The following is a 21,783-nucleotide window of genomic DNA, read 5'->3' on the forward strand; positions in this document are numbered from 1 at the left end:
AGCCCTGGGGATTCTCCATCTCTGCCTCCACAGCACTGCAAATTCACTCTGTGAGTGCTGACCCCTGGGCCCGCTCAGCAACTACTTACCGACTGAGCCACATCCCCAGCCCTTGTTAGAAATTTTTAATCTCATTCCTTGCTTTCTTATGGATTCATTGGGTCTCACTATGTAACCCAGGCTAGCCTTCAATTCCAGATCCTTCTGCCTCAGCCTCCTTGGTGCTGGGCTTGCAGATGTACAGCCACACCTGACTTCCTTTACGATAGCTTTTTTTTTTTTTAATATTTTTATGGTTTATTTAACTTTATTTTTATGTGTGAAGGTGTCAGATAACCGGCAACTGGATCTTCAGACAGTTGTGAGCTGACATGTGGGTGCTGGGAATTGAACCCAGGTCCTCTGGAAGAGCAGTCAGTGCTCTTAACCACTGAGCCATATCTCCAGCCCCCTTTACGATAGCTTTTTAAGATATATTTTTATTTTTATTTGTCTGTGTGCGCACAGGGCGCTGATGTAGGCCAAAAGAGGGTGTCACATTCGCTGGGGCTAGAGTTACAGGCAGTTGTGAGCAAGGAACTGAACTCAGGTCCTCTGCTAGAGCAGCGAGCACCGTGCACTCTGGACAGCTGAGCCGGTGCTCCAGGTCTTTACAAGGTCTTCTGCCTGATAAATAGTTTAGCTATAGTAATGAGAGCCATGCCATATATCGCTTTTTCTAATCTTATCATCTGTCCTTAAAGATCTGCTTGGCCATCTGGTATTTCTAGTGAATTTTAGTTATTCTTCACATTTTCTTTTTGTGCTCCTCCCCCACCCCCTTTGGGAGCTACTCAGTTTTCCTGGGAACACAATTCTTTGAAGTCAGTAACAGAGACAGGTTCCTCCAGAGAGAACCTGTGTTTGCCTCCGCAGAGATTGATCTCAATTAAGCTCTCAGCTGGAGGTTAGGAATTCTGGGAAGGCCCCTGGGGAGTCTGCTGGGTCTCCCTCCCAGGGCTGGTTTAACACAGGACTGGGTGGAGGAAACTGAACTTGAATATCTGTGGGAGTGCTGGGGTGCACACCCTTTACATTTTTATTTTTAAGTGTGTGTGTGTGTGTGTCTGTGTGTGTGCGTGCGTGCGTGCGTGCGTGCGTGTGTGTGTGTGTGTGTGTGTGTGTAGGGGAGGGGTACATGCCTGACACCAAGCATGGCTGCAGGAATCAGGGTCTCTCTTCTACCATATGGGACCCTGGGGTCGTCAGGCGTGGTGGCAAACTCCTTTATCCTCTGAACATCTTTCTAACCCTAATTATATTTATTACGTGTGTTGGGATGGGTGGGGCACGTGTGTGACATAACACTCATACGGGTGACACCTCGCCTGTGGCAGTCAGTCTTCTCCCTTCACCGCGTGGGTCCCAGGGGTTGACTCATGACTCAGGTTGTCGGGCCTGGCATCAAGAGCTCTCACCCACTGAGCAACCAGTAGCCTGAGAAAAAGGCTGAAGGCAAAACACTGCCTCAATGTTGATGCAGCTTTCTTCTCCCCCCAAGGGCCACCTGAGCGAGGGGTACGGACAGCTGTGCAGCATCTACCTCAAACTGCTGAGAACAAGGATGGAGTACCACACCAAAGTGAGCACCTGCCGTTCTCCATGGCGCCTGCTCCCTCGCCTCATCCCTCCTCCAAGCCCTCCCCCAGTCTTCCCTCCAGACCCTACTTGATCTTTATTATCACTCTAGGGAACAGTCTGGAGCCTCAAGAAGTGGGGGTGCTGTGGCCCAACTCTAAGGGGAAATCAGCTGATAGAACAGTGGTGATCAGGGACCCCAGGATGACCTTTTGACCTGTGACCTTTCACGGGGTCATTTATTCTGCATTTCACAAATAGGATAACAAGTCATCCAGTGGGTGGTGTTCCTGAGGAAAATGGCAAACCTTTACTTATGTATATAATTAAGATTTATAGTTTGTATGTATTGTGTACATATATGTATGTGCACCATATGCATGCAGAAGAGGGCGCAGATCCTCTAGAAGGAGGGTTATAGACAGACAGCTGTGAGCTTCCATGGGGTGCTAGGAACTTAATGCACCTCCTGTGCCAGAAAGACCAGCAAGCGCTGTTAACTGCTGAGCCACCAATCCAGCCCGTCTTGGCTTTTTGTCTTGAATTATATTTTTATTTATTTGGGGAGATAGTGTGAGAGGACAACTTAGAAGAGTCGGTTCTTTCAGGGCTGGAAAGACAGCTCAGAGGTTTAGAGCGCAGGCTGTCTTTTCAAAGGGAGTAGGGTTCAATTCCCAGCACCCACCCCACACTGCAGTTCACAGCCATCTGTCACACCAGTTCTAGGGGCTCCAAGGCTGTTTTTCTACACTCTGTGGGCAGCACACATACACATGGTGTATATACATACTTGCAGGAAAACATTCATATGCATAAAGTAAAAATAAATCTTTTTTTAAAAATCATTTGGAAGATAAAAATAATAAATAAAATGTACTCTTTATTAAAGTATTAGGGGAGAAAAATAGTTTACTCTCCCTTTCTATCATGTAGTCCCAGGCATCAAATTAGGGTCCAAACAAGCCAAAAATAAATAATAAAATAAATAGCATGTGATAAAGCAAAAATAATTGCGCTCTCACCTTGTTCTAGCTCCTTGTCCAGGTTTTCAGTCTGGAATTTAGAAGTTCTTGATGCATGGCCACCTATCTTTCTATGATCTGTTTCCATGTCCTATGGTGTTTTGGCTAATTCTGCAGCTGAGGCAGGAGAATCGCTTGAATCCAGAAGGAGATGTAGCTAAATGGGCAGGCACTCACCTAGCACGCATGAAGCCTTGGTTTTCATGCCAGCACTGCATAAACCTAGTATAGTATGCACATCTAATTCCAGCACTCAGGAGGTAGAGGCAGGAGGATCAGAAGTTCAAGTTGTCCTTGGCTACATAGTAAGTTTCAGGTCAACCTGTGTACGTGGACTTTTCTTTCCTGCCTGCCAGTTCCTGAATAACCACGATGGAGACTCAATATTAATTAAAAATGCTTGCCCATAGCTCTTACAACTTAAATTAACCCATACTTCTTATCTAAGTTCTACCACGTGGCTCATGGCTTGTTAGCTCATTTTGTTCTCTTTCCTGCTTCCTCTGTGTCTGGCTGGCAACTCTGTAGACTCCGCCCTTCTTCCCAGCATCCTCCTAGTCTGACCTCCCACCTAATCTCTTCCTGCCCATCTATAGGCCAGTCAGCTCTTTATTAACCAATTGTACAAAGCTTGCTCCACAGCAACCAAGCTTCAAAGCAGACAAACAATAAAAAACAAATAAAACACTCGAGAACGTGGTCCTGTCTCTCCTAGATTCCCATGAGCTCACTGTAGTAGCTTTGGTAAGAGGCCAAGGCTTGAGGAGATTGAATGGGAATCAGAAATGACCAGTGATAAGTGAACGTCTACTGCCCAGGGATCCCTGACGATCGCCTGGGGAACATGCTTGCACACTGAGTCTCATTGCACCTTGGGAGGACATGCTTAGAACGTTCCAGGACTCGTGCAAGAGCGGGACCTTCAGCTCCGATGATGGGTAGTAGACGGTGGTCTTTCTTGGGAGCCATTAAGGGGTCTGTGTTTGTGAGGTCATGCAGACTGATCCTGCCTCCCTCAAAAGTGTGTAGTTGACATAGGACCTGCTACATGTATTTAATATAGGCAGCCTGTGTTTGCACTGGTCTCATTGGGCTGTATAGGGCCTTTTTCCCCGAGGTACTAGGATCGAACCCAGGTCTTTGTACATGCAGGGGAACCATTCCATGTCTAAGTTGTGCCCTCACATAAGCGTTCTGTCCTGAGTGACTTTGTCAACACTCCACCCACTTATCTGCACCCGCTGCCCTCTTGTGCTCCCTTCTATCATCTCCCTTCACCCAAACTTCCTTCCAGAATCCCAGGTTCCCGGGCAACCTCCAGATGAGTGACCGGCAGCTGGATGAGGCCGGAGAAAGTGATGTCAACAACTTGTAAGTGGCTATCGGGCTCCAGACCCAGTAGGGAAGTAAGCCTTTGTGATTTGGTTTTTTTGTTCCTGGAAATGGTAAGAGGGCCTGAAGGTGCGACACAGGGTCTGGGGTGAGGAATGAGTTCCCTGGGTGACTTGGACTCAAGGCCACTTACCACTAGTGCTGTTTCTGCCTGGAATCCTACCCATGTGTATGTCAAGAGGGTTTCCTCTGTCCCAGTCTCCACTAACTCCAGACCAAGCCCTGTCATCTCTCGTTTCCCTGGTAGAAGCTTGAGAGGCTTAGTCTTTAAATAACGTTCATGATAGATGCTTGGAAGGAAGCTGGAGCATATGCCTGTACTGGCAAGATTGCCCCTGAGCTCACATGGGAATCCCGAGCATGGGGAAGCAGGACAGAGCATGGAGGTGTATGAAAACCTGGCTTTGGTGACTGAGGGTATGGTTCAGCATTAGAATTCTTACCTAAACACTTGCCTAAAATGCCCCAGTGAGGTGCTGGGGATGCGGTTTAGCATTATCACGCTTGCTTAGCAAGTACAAGGTCATGGGTTTCATCTTCAGCATTCGGTTGAGCATTGATGCGGGCTCGGGCCTATAGACTTTGATTTCTGTTTCTTCTTGTGTCAGTTTTCAGCTTACAGTGGAGATGTTTGATTACCTGGAGTGTGAACTGAACCTCTTCCAAACTGGTGAGTCTCTTCCCTCTTAGCTGACCCAAGCTGTCCTGGGAATCATTCTCCCGATTCCCAGCCTGATCTGTGTGGTTCAGCTGGCCCAGCCCTTTTGTTGGTCTTTTTGTTTCGTTAAAGACAAAACCTTTGTAGCACACATTGGCTTCGGACTCGCAGCCGTCCTGCCTCTACCATCTGAGCATTGGAATTACAGACTTGCACTGCCATGTCCAGCGAAACGAGCCCTCGTTTGTTACCGATGGTTAGCAGAGGGCGTTGAAGCAGAGCTGTCTCGTCATCCTTTGCTCTCCTCGCTACCTTGAAGTCAGTTATTTCACATGAGACAGGGAGACCGGTTGCTCTGCTCGACCTAAGGAGCCTCCCTCTCCCCTGGCTACCAAGCTCTCAGAGGCTTTTTCACCCGTTCTGACAGCCATGGTTCCAGCCAGTCCATGATTGAAGCTGAGCTGCTACACTGGCAATGCTTTCTGCTCAGAAGAGGAGTGCAGTCATTTTTCTTTGGGCCACCAACTAGCTCCTAAATAAAGACGTGGAGACTTATTGTTAATTATGAATGCTCGGTCTTAACTGAGGCTTTTCTCACTAGGTCTTTTAACTTAATTTAACCTGTTCCTAGTCCTCTACATTTTGCTTTGGATCCTTTTACCTTACATTCATTCCATATGTCCTACTTTCCTGTTTCCTCCGTGTCTGGCTGGGTGGCCCCTGCTGTCTCTTTCTTTCTTTCTTTCTTTCTTTTTTTTTTTTTTTTTTTTGATTTTTCAAGACAGGGTTTCTCCGTAGCTTTTGGTTCCTGTCCTGGAACTAGCTCTTATAGACCAGGCTGGCCTCGAACTCACAGAGATCCACCTGCCTCTGCCTCCCCAGTGCTGGGATTAAAGGCGTGTGCCACCACCGCCTGGCCCTGGTGTCTCTTTCTATCTTCTCCTGAGCCTAAATTCCTATCCTACTTACTCTCCCTGCCCAGAAGTCTCCTCTATACCAATGGGCTGTTCAGTTCTTTATTAGACCAATCAGGTGCCTTAGGCAGGTAAGGTAAAACAGCAACACATCTTTACTTAGGTAAACAAACAGTTCATAATATAAAAAAATGCAGCACATCTTTTCATAGTTAATTAAACAAACACTCTGCAGTAGGGCAGTCTGTCTTGAACTAGGGATACGGCTCATTATGGTAAAGTCCTTGCTAGCATGCACACAGATTCTTTTTTAAATCATGTATGCATATGTGTCTGTGTTGGAGCATGTATATATGAGTGCAGTTGCTTGCAGGGGCCAAAGAGGGCATCAGATAACCTGGAGCTAGAGTTGCAGACAATTGTAAGCCACCCTGCCTTATATGGGTGCTGGGAACTGAATTTGGGTCCTCTGAAAGAGCAGTATGCACTCTAAACTACTGAGCCATTTCTCCAGCCCTGATAACCCTGTTTTAAAACAAAAAACAAACAAACAAACAGGCATGGTTGGTGGATCTCCATGAGTTTGATCTACAGCCTGATCTACAAGTGGGGACAGTCAGAGCTGTTACACAGAGAAACTGTGTCTCAAAAAAAATAAATAAATAAAATAGAGTGGAAACACAGCTAAGGATACCTAAGGTTGACCTCTGACCTTCATACGTGCACAGGCACACACACACACATACACGCTTACCCACAAAGCCAAAGCTGAAAAGCATAGTGCAGATACTCTTGGCTCCTCATTTTTCTCGTCAGGCCATGTGCGTGGGTTCGCACAACCATATTGCTTCACAGAAGAGTGTCGAGAGGCCCAGTCAGGCTGAGAGACTTGCCCACAGTCACACTGCTGTAGCTGCTACTGGGGGTCAAGTGTCATTCCCCGAAGGAGATGGAGGCGGCTGTGATTTCTTGTCAAACAGCCTGTGGAAGTCAGTTGGCCCTGGCGGCTGCCTTGCAATGACAGTTGCTTTTAATTTATGTAAGAAAAACTACCTTTTAAATAGGGTGGTTCAATTTGGGTGGATCTTTTTCTGTCTCTATTTCTCTCTCTCTCTCTCTCTCTCTCTCTCTCTCTCTCTCTGTGTGTGTGTGTGTGTGTGTGTGTGTGTGTGTGTAACTTTATCTCTTTCTCAGCCACCAGACAAACACACTTACGGGGTCTCTGCAGACCTACCCATGGGCCGGTCCACACATGTGGGGACATTAGAGAACTCTTGTGTTGCATGTTACATATCCAGGGACAGTGGGCCGCCAGTACAAGGAAGACAGTCAACCCTGGCCAGGGAGTGAGATGATGGCCTATAGCCAGGCATCCAATAGCTGGGTATAGAATGATGAAATGTGGGTAGATACCTGGAATAAGAAAGTTAGGGAAAAGCTGTAGCACAATTGGAAGAGTGCTTGCCGGACGTGCATGAAGTCCTGGGTTCAAATCCCCGACACTGTATAAACCATGCATGGTAGTACACACTTCTCCCAGCACCCAGGAGATGGAGGCAGGAAGAACGGAAATACAAGATCACCATTGGCTGCTTAATGAGTTCGGGTCCACCCTGGGCTACATGAGACCTTAATCCAGAAAGGAAGAAAATGTGCTGAGTGTTTCTGCTCAGACTTGGAGCAGATCTCAGGGGTCACCAGTAAATCTTCTTTCCCATGCTTCTCATGGGGTTCAGTACAAAGCAGAGCGTCTCTCTCGCTCAGTCATGATACACCAAGCTTTCTGGCCATCAAGAGCAAAGGTGCCTGTTCTACCCATCGATGACCATATGGGTTTGGCTTTGTGATCACCTTCAAGTGACTTAGGATGCAAGTTCCTTACCTGTCTGGTGGGGATACCCTTTCCTGTCTCGGGGTATCATAGGGTTAACATGAGTTAATGCACCTGTCAATCACAGGCCACACACCTGTCCCCCAGGCCATGGGAGGCTGAGAGGAGAGGAGAGAGCTGTTAAGTCCTGCCTGCGCTACATAGCAAGGTCCTAGCTTGATGTGAGATTACAGAAATTGCTAGGGTTCAGCTCAGGATCATAGCATTTGCCTAGACTCCTCCAGTGAGGAATTGGGGGTGTGGCTCAAGGGCAGAGCCCTGGGCTAAAATCCTCCAGTGAGGGGCTGTGGACATATCTAACAGGAGAGAACTTCCTTAGAATATGTCAGCAAGGAACTGGTGCTGTGGGTCAGTGGTAGAGCCCCTGCCTAGAGTCCTTCAGTGAGGGGCTGGGGTGTGGGTCAGTGGTAGAGCCCCTGCCTAGAATCCCCCAGTGAAGGGCTGGGGTGTGGGTCAGTGGTAGAGCACCTGCCTAGAGTCCTTCAGTGAGGGGCTGGGGTGTGGGTCAGTGGTAGAGCGCCTGCCTGGAGTCCTTCAGTGAGGGGCTGGGGTGTGGCTCAGTGGTAGAGCGCCTGCCTAGAATTCCCCAGTGAAGGGCTGGGGTGTGGGTCGGTGGTAGAGCCCCTGCCTAGAATCCCCCAGTGAGGGGCTGGGGTGTGGGTCAGTGGTAGAGCCCCTGCCTAGAATCCCCCAGTGAGGGGCTGAGGTGTGGCTCAGGTGTAGAGCCCCTGCCTAGAATCCCCCAGTGAGGGGCTGGGGTGTGGCTCAGTAGTAGAGCGCCTGCCTAGAATTCCCCAGTGAGGGGCTGGGGTGTGGGTCAGTGGTAGAGCCCCTGCCTAGAATCCCCCAGTGAGGGGCTAGGGTGTGGGTCAGTGGTAGAGCTCCTGCCTAGAATCCCCCAGTGAGGGGCTGAGGTGTGGCTCAGGTGTAGAGCCCCTGCCTAGAATCCCCCAGTGAGGGGCTGGGGTGTGGCTCAGTGGTAGAGCCCCTGCCTAGAATCCCCCAGTGAGGGGCTGGGGTGTGGCTCAGTGGTAGAGCCCCTGCCTAGAGTCCTTCAGTGAGGGGCTGGGGTGTGGGTCAGTGGTAGAGCCCCTGCCTAGAGTCCTTCAGTAAGGGGCTGGGGTGTGGGTCAGTGGTAGAGCACCTGCCTAGAGTCCTTCAGTGAGGGGCTGGGATGTGGATCAGTGGTAGAGCCCCTGCCTCGAATCCCCCAGTGAGGGGTTGGGGTGTGGCTCAACAGTGGAATGTAGTTGGACTTTTCTCTCCTGCCAGCCAGTTCTCAAATAACCACACAAAGATTTATTATTTATCAACGCTCAGCCAATAGCTCAGGCTTGTTAGTAAACTAGCTCTTACATTTTAAATTCACCCTTATTTCTTGTCTATGTTCTGCCATGTGGCGGAACCTTTTTTCAACTCCGCAAGTTCATCTTGCTTCTCTCTGTGACTCCTCAGACTCCTTCCCTCTTCTTCCCGGTGTTCTCTTTTTGTTTGCTAGTCCCACCTAACCTCTACCTGTCTAGCTGTTGACCAGTCAACTTCTTTAGTAAACCAATCACAGCGACATATATTCAAACACAGTGTAAAGGAATAGTCCACAGTAGAATACAAAATCCTGGGTTCCGTTCTTAGTAAGACAGAAACACAGAATAAGTCTTGGTATATGTCAGATGGGTGATTCTGCTCTACTGCAGATATTTCTTCCTCACTTCAGCCTCTCTCCCCATCTTCGTCCACAGTGTTCAACTCCTTGGACATGTCCCGCTCGGTGTCCGTGACCACAGCTGGGCAGTGCCGCCTCGCACCACTGATCCAGGTCATCCTGGACTGCAGTCACCTCTATGACTACACTGTCAAGCTGCTCTTCAAGCTCCACTCCTGTGAGTAGGACCGCCTTGACCATCTCGTGTGAGCTTCAGGCTGGGAGCAGGGTCACAGCCCTGGCCAGTTCCCCAAGTGATGCAGGCTACTCAGTCAGTACCGTTTGTTCTGGTCTGAGGGGCCTGGGGCTCCTGGTCATCCATGAATGGAAGGGAGTAACCCAAGCTTTAGACTGCCCCGGTCTAGCTCCTGTCCTTCCAGTCCTGTGTCTTAAGAGGGTTCTCTCTGTCCACATCCAGTCCTGTGTCACTGTTCACCAAAAGTATCTTGTGTTCTTAGGTCTACATAGAGGACAACTGACCTGACCCATACCTGCATGAGCTAATAGAGTGACCTCCAAACATCTAGAAACACAATCCCTGTAACAGATGGAACTCTCTTTGGAGAAATAGAAACAGAAAACAGCTACAGGGCTAGTGTAGCTCAGTTATAGAACACTTGCCAGGAACTCCATAGCTGAGGTTATATTTGTAGCATTTGGCTAGAATCCCCATTGAGGAGCTAGGGGTGTGGCCCAGTGGTAGAGCACCTGCCTAAAATCCCCTAGTGAGGGGCTGGGGGTGTGGCTCAGAGGTAGAGCATCTGCCTAGAATCCCCCAGTGAGGGGCTAGGGTGTGGCTCAGTGGCAGATCTCCTGCCTAGAGTCCCCCAGTGAGGGACTGAGGGCTTGGCTTAATTGTTGAGATCTTAACTAGCAGGCATAATGTCCTGCGTTCCATCCCCTCAGTGCAGAAAATTTAAATAGAGCTGGATCTGGTGGCACATGCCCGTAGGCCCCGCGGTTTGGAGGCAACAGCAGAAGGATCTCTGCCAGTGTGAGACCAGCTTGAGCTACATACTAAGTTCCAGGCAAGCCTTGCTTACATAGTGAGACACTTTCTTAAATAAAGCAATAAACAAATCACAGCTGATCCAAGGGCTATAATTTTCTCAGCAGCAGATCCCTGCTGCACCATTAGTCAAAAGCATTACTTGAGGGCTGCTGATTCACAGAAGTTCTTATCCTTGATGCCCTGGTTAAAAATGTGGAGTGCTTGGCCGGACTGGTGGGGGGCTGGGGGCAGGCTGGCAGAGGTGGGGGGGGGGTTGAGGAGGCCTAGCAAGATGGTCAGGGGAAAGGTACTTGCTCTCAAGTCTGGGGACCTGAGTTCTAGTTCCAGAACCCACATGGTGGAAGGAAAGAACCTACTGCACAAGTTGACCTTTGACCTTCACACGTGCACATGAGTACTCACGCACGCATGCACAATCAATCAATCAATCAATCAATATTATGTATTTTTATTTAAAGCAGGCTATTTCTGGGCCAGCTTGGATGGGTCTCTGGTATAGTTTAGAATCTCTATCTTTAAATGCAGATTCCCAAGATAAAGCTAGTATAAATCCTCACTGGAGAAGTTTAGGCAAGTCCTCTACCACTGAGCCATTTTCCCAGCCCCTCATTGTCATATGCCAAGGTGATCACACTGAAGAATGCCCATAACTTGGCAGGAAACCTAAAAATTTGGAGTTATGAATGGATACTGTTCAGGTTTCATAGCCCAGAAAGGACCAGGGTCTGTTTTAGATGCACAGAACAGTGGCTGAGTGTGGGGGTGCATGCCTAGAATCTCAGACTTTGGAGGTTCTAGAAGAAGATGAGAAATTTATTGTGAACTGGGCTGTGTGGTGAATCCAAGGTCCACCCATTTGACGTAATAAATCCCTATCTCAAGGGGGGGGAAGTAAAATTAAACTTAAAGTGTGCACGCGCACACACCCATATGAAATAAGGGACAGTTTATAACTGTTGACTTATAAGTAATAACCTTTTCTTTATTCCATTTATTTATATGTTTGTGTGTTGCATGTGTGTGCTCATACACACTTATAAAGTCACAGGACAATGTGCAGGAATCAGTTCTCTCCTTCTGTCAATGGCCCCAGGGGCAAAACTAAGCTCCTCAGGATTGGCAGCACGTGCTTCTACCTGGACCTGCCTCACAGGTTATCTGTCTGGTTATCTGAAACTAGGCAAGATTTGGAGTTATGAATGGATACTGTTCAGGTTTCATAGTCCTGATCCCTCTGATTCAGCTGGGGCCGTTTCCCTCGATAGCGACTGCAGTTTGCTGTTCCAGGGTTGGAAAGGCTTGGTGCCATAGGGCGTGCCTACAGGAAGCAGAGAGGGTGGACCAAATCCCTAGAGAAGGAGAGTCTGTTGCTTAGAAACATCATCAATTACAGGCAGGGAGTGTAGCTCTGTTGGCAGAGCAGGCTTGCCTAGCATGTGTGAAATCCTGCACTCCCTCCCCAGTACCACATACGTGGGCATATGGCCCACACCTGCCTGCTTCATCTTGGGGAGGTGGAGGCAGGAGAATCAGGTTTCTGGACTACATGCAACTTTGTCAAAAAATAAGTAGATAGAGCTGGGGGCTGGAGAGATGGCTCAGCAGTTAAGAGCACTGTCTGCTCTTCCAGGCGTGGGTTTGATTCTCAACACCCACATGGTGGCTCACACTGTCTATAACTCCAGTTCCAGGAGATCCAGCATCTTCCCTGGACTCCTGAAGGCACTGCACTCACATGGTACACAGATATACATGCAGGTCCAACACTCATATGCACAAAAATAAATATTTTTTGCAAATACTTAAATAAAAATAAACTCCAAATACAAGTAAACTTACTTTTATTTATATATTTTTTTCTTTTTTTTTTTTTAATTTGTTTTTGGTTTTTCCTTCAGGGTTTCTCTTTAACTTTGGAACCTGCCTTGAAACCAGGCTATCCTCGAACTCACAGAGATCCACTTGTCTCTGCCTCCTGAATGCTGGGATTAAAGGCATGCACCACCGCTGCCCATCTTATTTATGTATTTCTTTTGTTTTATTTATTTGAAAGAATTTCATGTGTACCAGGTTGGCCTTGAACTCAAAATATGGTCCAGGATAACCTTGAGTTTCTAACCCTCCTACCTTGCCCCTCTCCTAGACAGTGGGATTTCAGGCGTGTGCTTCCAAGCCCAACCCTCATTGTTAATGGATTAGCAAGAAATTTCTTAGTGAAGCTGTGTTGATACTCTTTGTGTGTGCTGTAAAGAAACTCAGGGTCTTGTGTGTACTAGGCAAGCACGTTACTACTGAGCCACACCTCAGCTCCTCACTGGGGGATTCTAGGCAGGGGCTCTACCACTGAGCCACACCCCAGCCCCTCACTGGGGGATTCTAGGCAGGTGCTCTACCACTGAACCACACCCCAGCCCTTTATAACTTTCAGCTAAAGCCAGCCCTTCACTCAGATCCCTATTTCCTCTTCTAAGCTCCCACCCAGGATCCCGTAACACTTAGTCATTGCTTCTTCTCAGGCTCCCAGTAGCTGTGACAGCTTGTGAGACTTCCTTTTTGATGACCTTAACAGCTTTGAGTTCTGGTCAATTTTTTTTTAAGTGGAATCTTCCTCAATTTGACTTTTTTCTTTGTGTTTTTTTCTCCTAGTAGAACTGAAATCAGGGTTTTGGAATAGAAATTAAATGCTATTTCTATCCTCTGCCTAATTTTATCTTTTTTGGTTTGTGTTTTGAAACAAGGTCTCTATATGTGGTCCTGGCTGACCTTCAGCTCTTCATCTTCCTGGCTCCACTTTCATCGCTTTCAGTAATCATAATTTATGCACGAACATAGTGTTTATATCACTCGTTCAAAAACAGTTAAAAACAGGACTTGTTGGCACACATCTGTAATCAGAGGCAGGAGGATTGTTACAAGTTCATGGCCAGCCTGGGCTACATAGTACGTACCAGAACAGTCAGGGCTACAGTGTGAGACGTTGTCTCAAATAAAGAAAAAAAGAGCACAGCACTGTGGCATGATTTGTTGTTCCTGGTACAAGAGAGTCTGAGGCTGGAAGATGGCTTTAGTCCAGGAGTTCAAGGCCAGCCTGGGTAACGTAGCTAGACTCTGTGCCAGAAAGAGAAGAGGGGAGGAGAGATAAGAAGGAAAGGGGGCTGAGTGAGTGAGGGGACTTAAAATAAAAGCTGCTTCCGTGAGCCAGGTGGTGGTGGCACACCCCTTTAATTCCAGTACTCAGGAGGAAGAAGCAGGTGGATCTCTGTGAGTTCGATGCCAGCATGGTCTACAGAGCTAGTTCCAGGATAGGCTCCAAAGCTACACAGAGACTCTGTCTTGAAAAACAAAACAAAAACAAAAAAAGCTGCTGCTGTGGGTCTTCCACGTGACACAAGGGAAAAAGAACCAACTCCCCAGGGCTGTTCTCTGACCTGCACACGCCCTGTGGCACAAGGGCATTCACATGTGAAGACAAAGAGCAGTTTAAAAAGTGGTACCAGCTATAATCAAGCCAGGTGTGCCTGTGATCCCAGCACGAAGCAGTCTGCTCATGAGTTCAAGGCCAGCCTGGGCCATATAGCAAGACCTCCTCCTCTTAAAATAAATTGAAAAACCGAGTTTTAACTCATGGTTGAAATATGCAGCCTCCTATGGTCTGGGATATGAAGGGACCTCAGAGAAGCAACTCCCTAGGGAGCTGGCCCTGAGTGGCCTGCGCTGGTGCAGGGTCACAGCGTTCACCACGCCCTAATGGATGAGTCCCTCACCTGAGAGCCAAGCCAGCTTCCACTTGCCCTCAGCAGTCCTGCAGTTTGAGGAAGCCACAGCTTCGCCGGGGCTGCAGCCTCCATTCCACCCGAACCAGAGGAGGCTCGCAGCCTGCTGCTCCTGTGGGGTTCTCTCAGTTACCAAACCTCGGGGCATCTTAGCCGGGAGTGCCAGCGTGGCTAGGCTGGCCCCTCCCTTGGTCCCGATGTGGCTTGCCTGTCCCCTGGTGTCCCCGTACTCACGTGCTCCTGTCTATTTCCTCCAGGTCTTCCAGCTGACACCCTGCAAGGCCACCGAGACCGCTTCATGGAGCAGTTCACAAAGTAAGTGGCTCTCGAAGAGAATGAAGTCCGTTCAGAACCTACGATAGGGGGTTAGAGTAAAGTGTCTGCTGCAGAAGCGCCATGACCCGAGTTCGGATCCCCAGCGCTTGGGTATAAAGGCCGAGCAGGGCAGAGAGCATCGTGTGCGTGCGTGTGTGTGCCCGTGTGTGTGTGTGTGTGTGTGTGTGTGTGTGTGTGTGCGTGCATGAATCCCTGGCTGTGTATGAAGATCAGAGAACAGTTTTCAGGAGTCAGCTCTCTCCTTCCACCAGGTGAGACTCGAGGATTTCATTCAGGTCTCAGGCTTAGTGACATATCCCTTTACCCACTTCGCCATCTCACCAGCCCTGAAATCCTCCTTTCGGCTGAATGAAACATACGTAGACCATACTCTTTATCCATTCATTTGCTGATGGACACCTAAGCTGCTTCTGGGATTTGGCTATTGTGAAGGACACCACAGTGAACATGGGTGTGCAGGTATCTCTGTGGTGTGCTGAATTAGATTCCTTCAGGAAGCTGTGTTACAGGCAGACCATATGTTGCTACTAGGGTCCATTGTGGCTGTACCATTTTACCTATTAACAATACATTCGAATTCTTCTCTCCCCGTGTTCTCGTGTTTGTTTCCTTTTGTTTTCATGTTTGTTTTCTTGATGATAGCCGTTCACACTTCAGAGGGAAAGCTCTCAGTGTAGTTTTCATTTGCGTTTTCTTGGTAGGTAGGATGTTAAGTCATATATACTTGTATACGTGTGTGTGTGTGTGTGTGTATACACACACTCGTGTCTCAGTTTCATGTCTGTTGTGATACAATTGCCCTGATAGAGAGCAACCTAAGGATAAAAGGGTTTATTTGTTGTGGAGTTCCAGGTTTGTCTCTTGTTTCAGGGAAGTCAAGGCATCTAGCCACGTCACATCCAAGAGAATCCATAGGACCACATCCATAGAATGTATGCACGCATGCTTGTTGCTCGGCTAGCTTTCTTTAATTTTATACAACCCAAGGCACAAAGCCAGGGAATGGTGCCGCCCACGGTGGGCTAGGTCATCCCACATCAATTAACAATCCCCCACAGGCCAACTTGATCTAGACAGTCCCTTGTTGAGACTTTTTCCAGATGGTTCTAGATTACATCAGGTTGACAATACAAGCTAGCCATCATAGTCGTAGGATTAGCAATAGAAACTAACCATCAGGCTGGCTGGGTTGACAAAATACGAGCTAACCATCATGGTCGTCGGGTTGGCAATACAAGCTAACCGTCATGGTTGGGCCTTTGAATTTCTTGTTTTGTGAATTGTTCACCTGTGAGGCAGCCATCTTGACATAGTTTGTTTTCCCTGTTAATGTCTTCATTCTTGACCATGGCTTCCAAATCCCTAGCTGGTACTTTACTTATAGGTTCCCTCAGGAGCAGTCAAAGGACAAGCACAGGGTTGACCTACCCCCTCCCCCCCACTCCCAGTTTCCTCGCTCCACTAGGGAAGCCTGGTACACATCCTATGATGAATGACTTACTAAATCCTAGGAGGCAGGCCCTGGGGCTGGTTTCCTGGAATGTGAAATTCCAGTAGCTTGCAAAAGCACTTGCGTCTATTACTGTTGGCGCCCATCCAGAGAGACGGGGACGTGTGGTCAGCTTGTTTTATTTCCTTCCATTTTTTTCCCTAGCTTGTGAAAACATCTCCTGCGGTAGCTGCTTCATTTTTCTCTCCCGCACAGAGGCGGATGTTCTTGGAGGCTGTAGCAAAGCCGTAGCAGTATCACAAGGACACTTTAATCTCGGGGTCTGATAGACTGTGTTGAGACCCTGGGGAGGGGTTGGTTGATGGGGCTGAGTAAGCCAACGTTTTGTGCTGCAACCAAAGGCTGCTGGAACCTCAGCTCCTCCTTTATGTCGGTTAGAGGCCTGACCAGGAGGGAAATGCTTTCTGAGGCTTGATGTTTGGTTCAAATGCACAGTGCTTGTGTAATGTGCATGAAGACATGGGTTCCTAGCCCCAAGCACTGCGGCATAGACTGGAAAAATGGAGTGGAGTGGGCTGGGATAAAGTTGAATAGAGAAGAAGGGAAGGGAATAGATTAGAGTAGAATCATGGGATGTTTCTTTTCCAGTTGCTGTAACAAAATGCATGACAAAAAGCAGCTTGAAGGAATTTGGGGGTACAGTCCAGCATGGTGTGAAAGGGAAAATCCCTTCCCTTTCATGTTCCTCCACGCTAACTCATCCTCGGGAAAAATCTGCCAACAGCAGTGTGGAGTCTGCAGCCGCGAGGAAATGAGTTTGGGGTGTTGAAGACAGAGAGGGCCTGCTTTTCATCCCGGCTGCCCGCCTAGCTTGCACCAGAAATAATCACACAGAAACTATATTAATTAAATCACTGCCTGGCCCATTAGCTCTAACCTCTTATTGGCTAACTCTCACATCTTGATTAATCCACTTCTATTAAATCTGTGTATCACCACGTGACTGTGGCTTACTGGCAAGATTCTAACCTACGTCTGCCTCAGGCAGGAGATTCATGGCGTCTGCCACACTGCCCTTCTTCCCAGCATTCTGTTCGGTCTACTCCACCTATCTAAGTTCTGCCCTATCAAAAGGCCAAGGCAGTTTCTTTATTAAACCAATTAAAGCAACACATAGACACAAGGACCTCCTACATGATTGGGGATCTGGGGGTTTCCTAGTTTTGTCGTTGTTGTGACAACAGCAGCTTAAAGAAGGAGCAGTGCTGTGGCCCACAGTCTGATGGTGCAGTCCATCGTGATGGGACGGCATGATGGCAGGAGCCTGGGAAGCTGCCGCTTGCTTTAGTTTCTCTCCCCATGCGCACGCACGTTTATTTACTCCGTAGGCCTATGCCACAGTACACATGTGTAGATCAGAGCACAGCTCGAGGGAATCAGTTCTGTGCTCTACCCTGTGGGCCCCAGACACTGAACTCCAGTCATTGGGTTTGGCAGCCAATGACTTGGCGCACTGAGCTTTCTGGAAGGGCCCATGTTCTGATTCAGCCCAGAGGGTTGGTGTGTGTGTGTGTGTGTGTGAAGGGGGGGGGTGCGCACCGTGTGTGTGTGTGTGTGTGTGTGTGTGTGTGTAAACCAGGGGCAGCTTTACGCAGTTAGTTTCCTCTATCCACCTTTATGTGGATCCCAGGAATCAAACTCAAGCTTGCTTCTTCAGTTGGCAAAGTGCCTCCACCCACTGAGCCGTCCCCTGGTCCTGTAGTATCATAATTGAATCCTGGCCTCATAGAGGGCAGCACAGCAGCGGCTTGTGCCTGTAAGGTGGGCAGAGGGTGGGAATGCTGGGGCGGTGTCCCGCGTCTTCCTGGGACTGGCGGCCACATCCAGCAGCCCTGAGATGCCCATGTACTCCCAGGTTGAAGGATCTGTTCCAGCGTTCCAGCAATCTGCAGTACTTCAAGCGGCTCATTCAGATCCCCCAGTTGCCTGAGGTGAGTGCTCGAACGGGAGGCTCTGCGTGCCTCTGGGGCTGGCAGGTGAGCATCCTTCGAAGGTGTGTCTTCCACCTCCAGAATCCACCCAACTTCCTCCGCGCCTCAGCCCTGTCAGAGCACATCAGCCCTGTGGTGGTGATCCCAGCCGAGGTGTCGTCTCCAGACAGCGAGCCGGTCCTGGAGAAGGATGACCTCATGGACATGGATGCCTCCCAGCAGGTATAGGGTCCTTAGGAGAGGAACTAGGTCCTTCCCGTTGCCCCCAGATCAGACAATTGAAGAGGCTCTTAGCTTGGGTCTATCTACTCAGATGAGGTCTGTTTGACTTTAATATTTGGATGTGACATCTCACTATGTTGCCCATGCTGATCTCAAATGCCTGGGCTCTTGAAATCCTCCTGCTTCTAACATGGGTGTATCTATGCATGTATGCCGGAGTGCCTAGGTGTGTCCCCCCGTCTCATCAGAAAGTGGGATATTAGCCTGAGCTCTCTGCACTCAGGTTCCAGGAGTGATCTTAGATAGGTCTCGGCCAAATCAAGAAAATAAAGATTCTTGAAGCCATGCGTAGTGTACATGTCTCTAATCACACACTTGGGAGGTGGAAGCAGGAACAGAGGGACTCAAGGTCAACTTCAGCCTTATAGCACATTGTGAGACCCTGTCCCCAAAATACAAAGGGGCTGGAGGTTTGGCTCAGCCATAAGAGTGCTTGTTGCTTTCAAAGAGGACCAGGGTTTGATTCTCAGCACCCACAGGTAGCTCACATCCCTCTGTAACTCCGGTCCTAAAGGAGCCCACACCCTCTTCTGACCTCTGTGAGCACCAGGGCGCACACAATGCATAGACATGCTTGCAGGCTAAAAAGTTTTGTTTAAATACAAAGAAAGACAGATAAGAAGGAAGGAAGGAGCCAGACATGGTAGCATACTCTTTAATTCCAGTCCTCAGGGGGCAGAAGCAGGGGGATATTTCCAAGAGTTTCAGACCAGGCTGGTCTGTGTAGTGAGTTCCAGGACAGCCAGGGCGACACAGTGTGCCCCTGTTGAAAAATAAAATAGTAAGTTTCATGCTAATTTACCCACCACACGCACACCCAGACAATTTCCCAGGTCTCTGACTTTGCTCTTCCCCCACCCTCCCAATCACTGCAGAGTTTGTTCGACAACAAGTTCGATGACATCTTTGGCAGCTCATTGAGCAGCGACCCCTTCAATTTCAACAATCAAAATGGCGTGAACAAGGATGAGAAGTGAGTTTATGCGGGGGGCAGAGGCACACGGTCTAGAAATGAAGCTAAGCCGTGGTCTGCCTTGCGGCAGCTACTCCAAAAAGACGGAATTCTGTGTGTGTGTATGTGCGGATGTATGTGTGTTTCTGCCAGAAGTCAACCTCTAATGCTGTTCCATAGTTGTTCTCCACCTCCTTTGTTTGTTGGGTGTCTGATTGTATGTGTGTGTGTGTTTATATGAGTGTGACTATGTATATGTGTTAAGACATGTGTGTGTTTATATGTGTGTGGCGTGGTAGATATGTATACACGTGTGTGCTAGTGCGCTTGCCTATGCGTGCCTGTGTGCCTTCCCTATTGGTCACCACCACTGTGTGTGTGTCTGTCTGTCTGTCTGTCTGTGTATCCATGGAGGCCTGAGACAGGCATTTGATCTCCCGGAGCTATACTTATAGGCAGTTCTGAACTTGGGTCCTCTGCAAGAACAAGTGCTTTTAACTACTGAGCACAGCACTTTTTTAAGAAAAAAAAATTATTGTTGTATTTGTTTTGTGTGGTTATATATGTGTTGTGGGTCAATGGGGATGTGTCAAGATGTACTTGTGGAAGTCCGAGAGCATTATGGAGTCATTTCTGTCCTCCCACAAACTCAGGCTGTTGGGCTTGGGAGCACTCGTCTTCACTTAAAGAGCCTCCTCAGCCACACTCAGAACCCTTACTTCCTGGGTTTTCAGGACCCTCACAGAGCATGCCGAAGGCCTGGGATCAGTCTTTCTATGAAAGGGGCCGGGGGGGGGGGGGGGAGGCTGGAGAGATGGCTCAGTGGTTAAGAGCATTGCCTGCTCTTCCAAAGGTCCTGAGTTCAATTCCTGGCAACCACATGGTGGCTCACAACCATCTGTAATGATGTCTGGTGCCCTCTTCTGGCCTGCATACATACATGCAGACAGAATATTGTATACATAATAAATAAGTAAATAAAAAAAAAATGAAAGGGGCTGGGGCTGGAGAAATGGTCAGTGGTCAAGAGCCCTTGCTATGTAGTTCATTTCCCAGTACCCGGGTTAAGTGTCACATTAACTATCGGTAATTCCCGGAGATCCAGCACCCTCTTCCGGCCTCCAAGAGCACCCATACACATGTGTATAAACCAACAGGCAGAGACACACATACAAGATTAAGAAATTGTTTTAGTCTTTGCACCCCTGTATCCCAGATCAGGAACTGAATCTGAGGTATCAGGGTAAGAGACCTCACATTTAGGGTCTGATCACCCTGGGTATCCAAGGGTTATTGGTTTCAGAATCACCCCCACAGACAGGCACAGACACAAAGTTCAGCCACTGTGCAAGACGTCATTGTGAGACTGGATGCTATTTGCATAGAACCTACGTTCCTCCCTTTCTGTTCCCTTTAAATCATCTCTACATGATTCATAGCTCCTGATATAGACACTGATACAATGTTTGTTTCTGTGAGCTTTTCTTTTTATATACCTTTAAGTTTTGGGTGTTTGTTTGTTTTCAAGACAGGGTTTCTCTGTGTTACAGCCCTGGCTGTCCTGGAACTTGCTCAGTAGCCCAGGCTGGCCTTGAATTCACAGAGATCCTCCTGCCTCTGCTTCCTGAGTGCCGGGATTAAAGGCATGCGCTGCCACCACCTGGCTACGTGGTTAAATTTTGGCCTGGGAGGGAATGGTTTTGCCTGTGCACTGTGGCGTTAGTGTATAAATCAGAGGACAGCTTGCGGGAATCAGTTCCCCTTTCCACCATCTGGGTCCCAGGGACCTAACGAAGATTGCCAGGCTTGGCGGCAAGCATCTTTTCCCTCTGAGCCGTCTCTCCAGCCCGTTTGTGTATATTGTTTAGGGAATAATGAGAAGAACAAAAGTCTATATATAGTCAATATAGATGCCATTTTTTTCCTCCCCAAATATTTTCCATCCCTACTCGCTTGAATGCATGGATATAGAACCGCAGGTGAGAAAAGTTGACTCTAAGATTCATACTGGAAAGAGTTAATATTCTCTGTGGGGCTCGAGATGTGGCTTCACTTGCAGGGTGCCTGCGTAGCCTGCAGAGACACATACACACACACCCCCAGTACAGTCACACATGTCTGTAATTCTGGCACGCCAGGGGAAAGTAGGAGAAAAGGAAGAGCGAATCGTCCTTCAGTGGCTGTCTGGTAACAACAAACCAAAAAGCTGTCTGTCTGTTTGTTTTAAGAGAATGACTCCAAATTAGCACCAGCTTTTCCCTCCTTTTCCAGTCTGTCAACTTACATGGAGGTGACACCAGGCCTGTTCTTTTCTTCCAGGGACCACTTGATTGAACGACTGTACAGAGAGATCAGTGTGCTGACAGGACAGCTGGACAGCATGAAGGCTGAGGTATATGCCAGGCTCCGTATGCACTGGGCTGCACCAGCACGGGCACTTGCCGTCTCGTGTCTCGTGATAGTGCTCGGATCCTGTCCTAAGACGGGCTAGTTAATAGACGTGATTCAGGATAACTCTCCTAAGTCCATCAATGCTGGGCTTGGTGTGTGATGGAGCTCCTGCCTAGAATTCCTCAGTAAGGGGAAGGAGGTAATAGCCCTCGAAGTGTGGCTCAGTTGTAAAGAACTGGGGCTAAAATGCCCCAGGAAGGGACAGGAAGCATGGCTCATTGGTGGAGGCTTGCCTAGGCTCCCTTAGTCAAAGACTAGGAACGTGGAGAGGGTGGGTGGCTGAGCAGTACTGCCTAGCTAGAATCCCCAAGTGAGGGGCTGGGGTGTGGTTCAGCAGTAC

General features: G+C 48.5%; 1 protein-coding gene across 2 annotated transcripts in view; it reads left to right on the forward strand.

Moving 5' to 3' along the window:
• Hip1 (huntingtin interacting protein 1) overlaps positions 1–21,783 on the forward strand; it is a 125,395-nt gene that overhangs the window by 79,806 nt on the left and 23,806 nt on the right. For both annotated transcript variants that reach the window (XM_041648290.1, XM_041648291.1), the window contains exons 5-13: positions 1,541–1,621; positions 3,934–4,010; positions 4,640–4,701; positions 9,234–9,374; positions 14,239–14,296; positions 17,683–17,758; positions 17,840–17,980; positions 18,916–19,013; positions 21,312–21,384. In XM_041648290.1, the coding sequence (XP_041504224.1) occupies positions 1,541–1,621; positions 3,934–4,010; positions 4,640–4,701; positions 9,234–9,374; positions 14,239–14,296; positions 17,683–17,758; positions 17,840–17,980; positions 18,916–19,013; positions 21,312–21,384 (807 nt within the window). The remainder of the gene's footprint in view (positions 1–1,540; positions 1,622–3,933; positions 4,011–4,639; positions 4,702–9,233; positions 9,375–14,238; positions 14,297–17,682; positions 17,759–17,839; positions 17,981–18,915; positions 19,014–21,311; positions 21,385–21,783) is intronic.

The sequence above is a fragment of the Microtus oregoni genome, unplaced genomic scaffold, assembly GCF_018167655.1.
Source record: "Microtus oregoni isolate MIOR12 unplaced genomic scaffold, Mior012 000003F_ref0000135, whole genome shotgun sequence".
In the NCBI taxonomy this organism is placed as follows: domain Eukaryota; kingdom Metazoa; phylum Chordata; class Mammalia; order Rodentia; family Cricetidae; genus Microtus; species Microtus oregoni.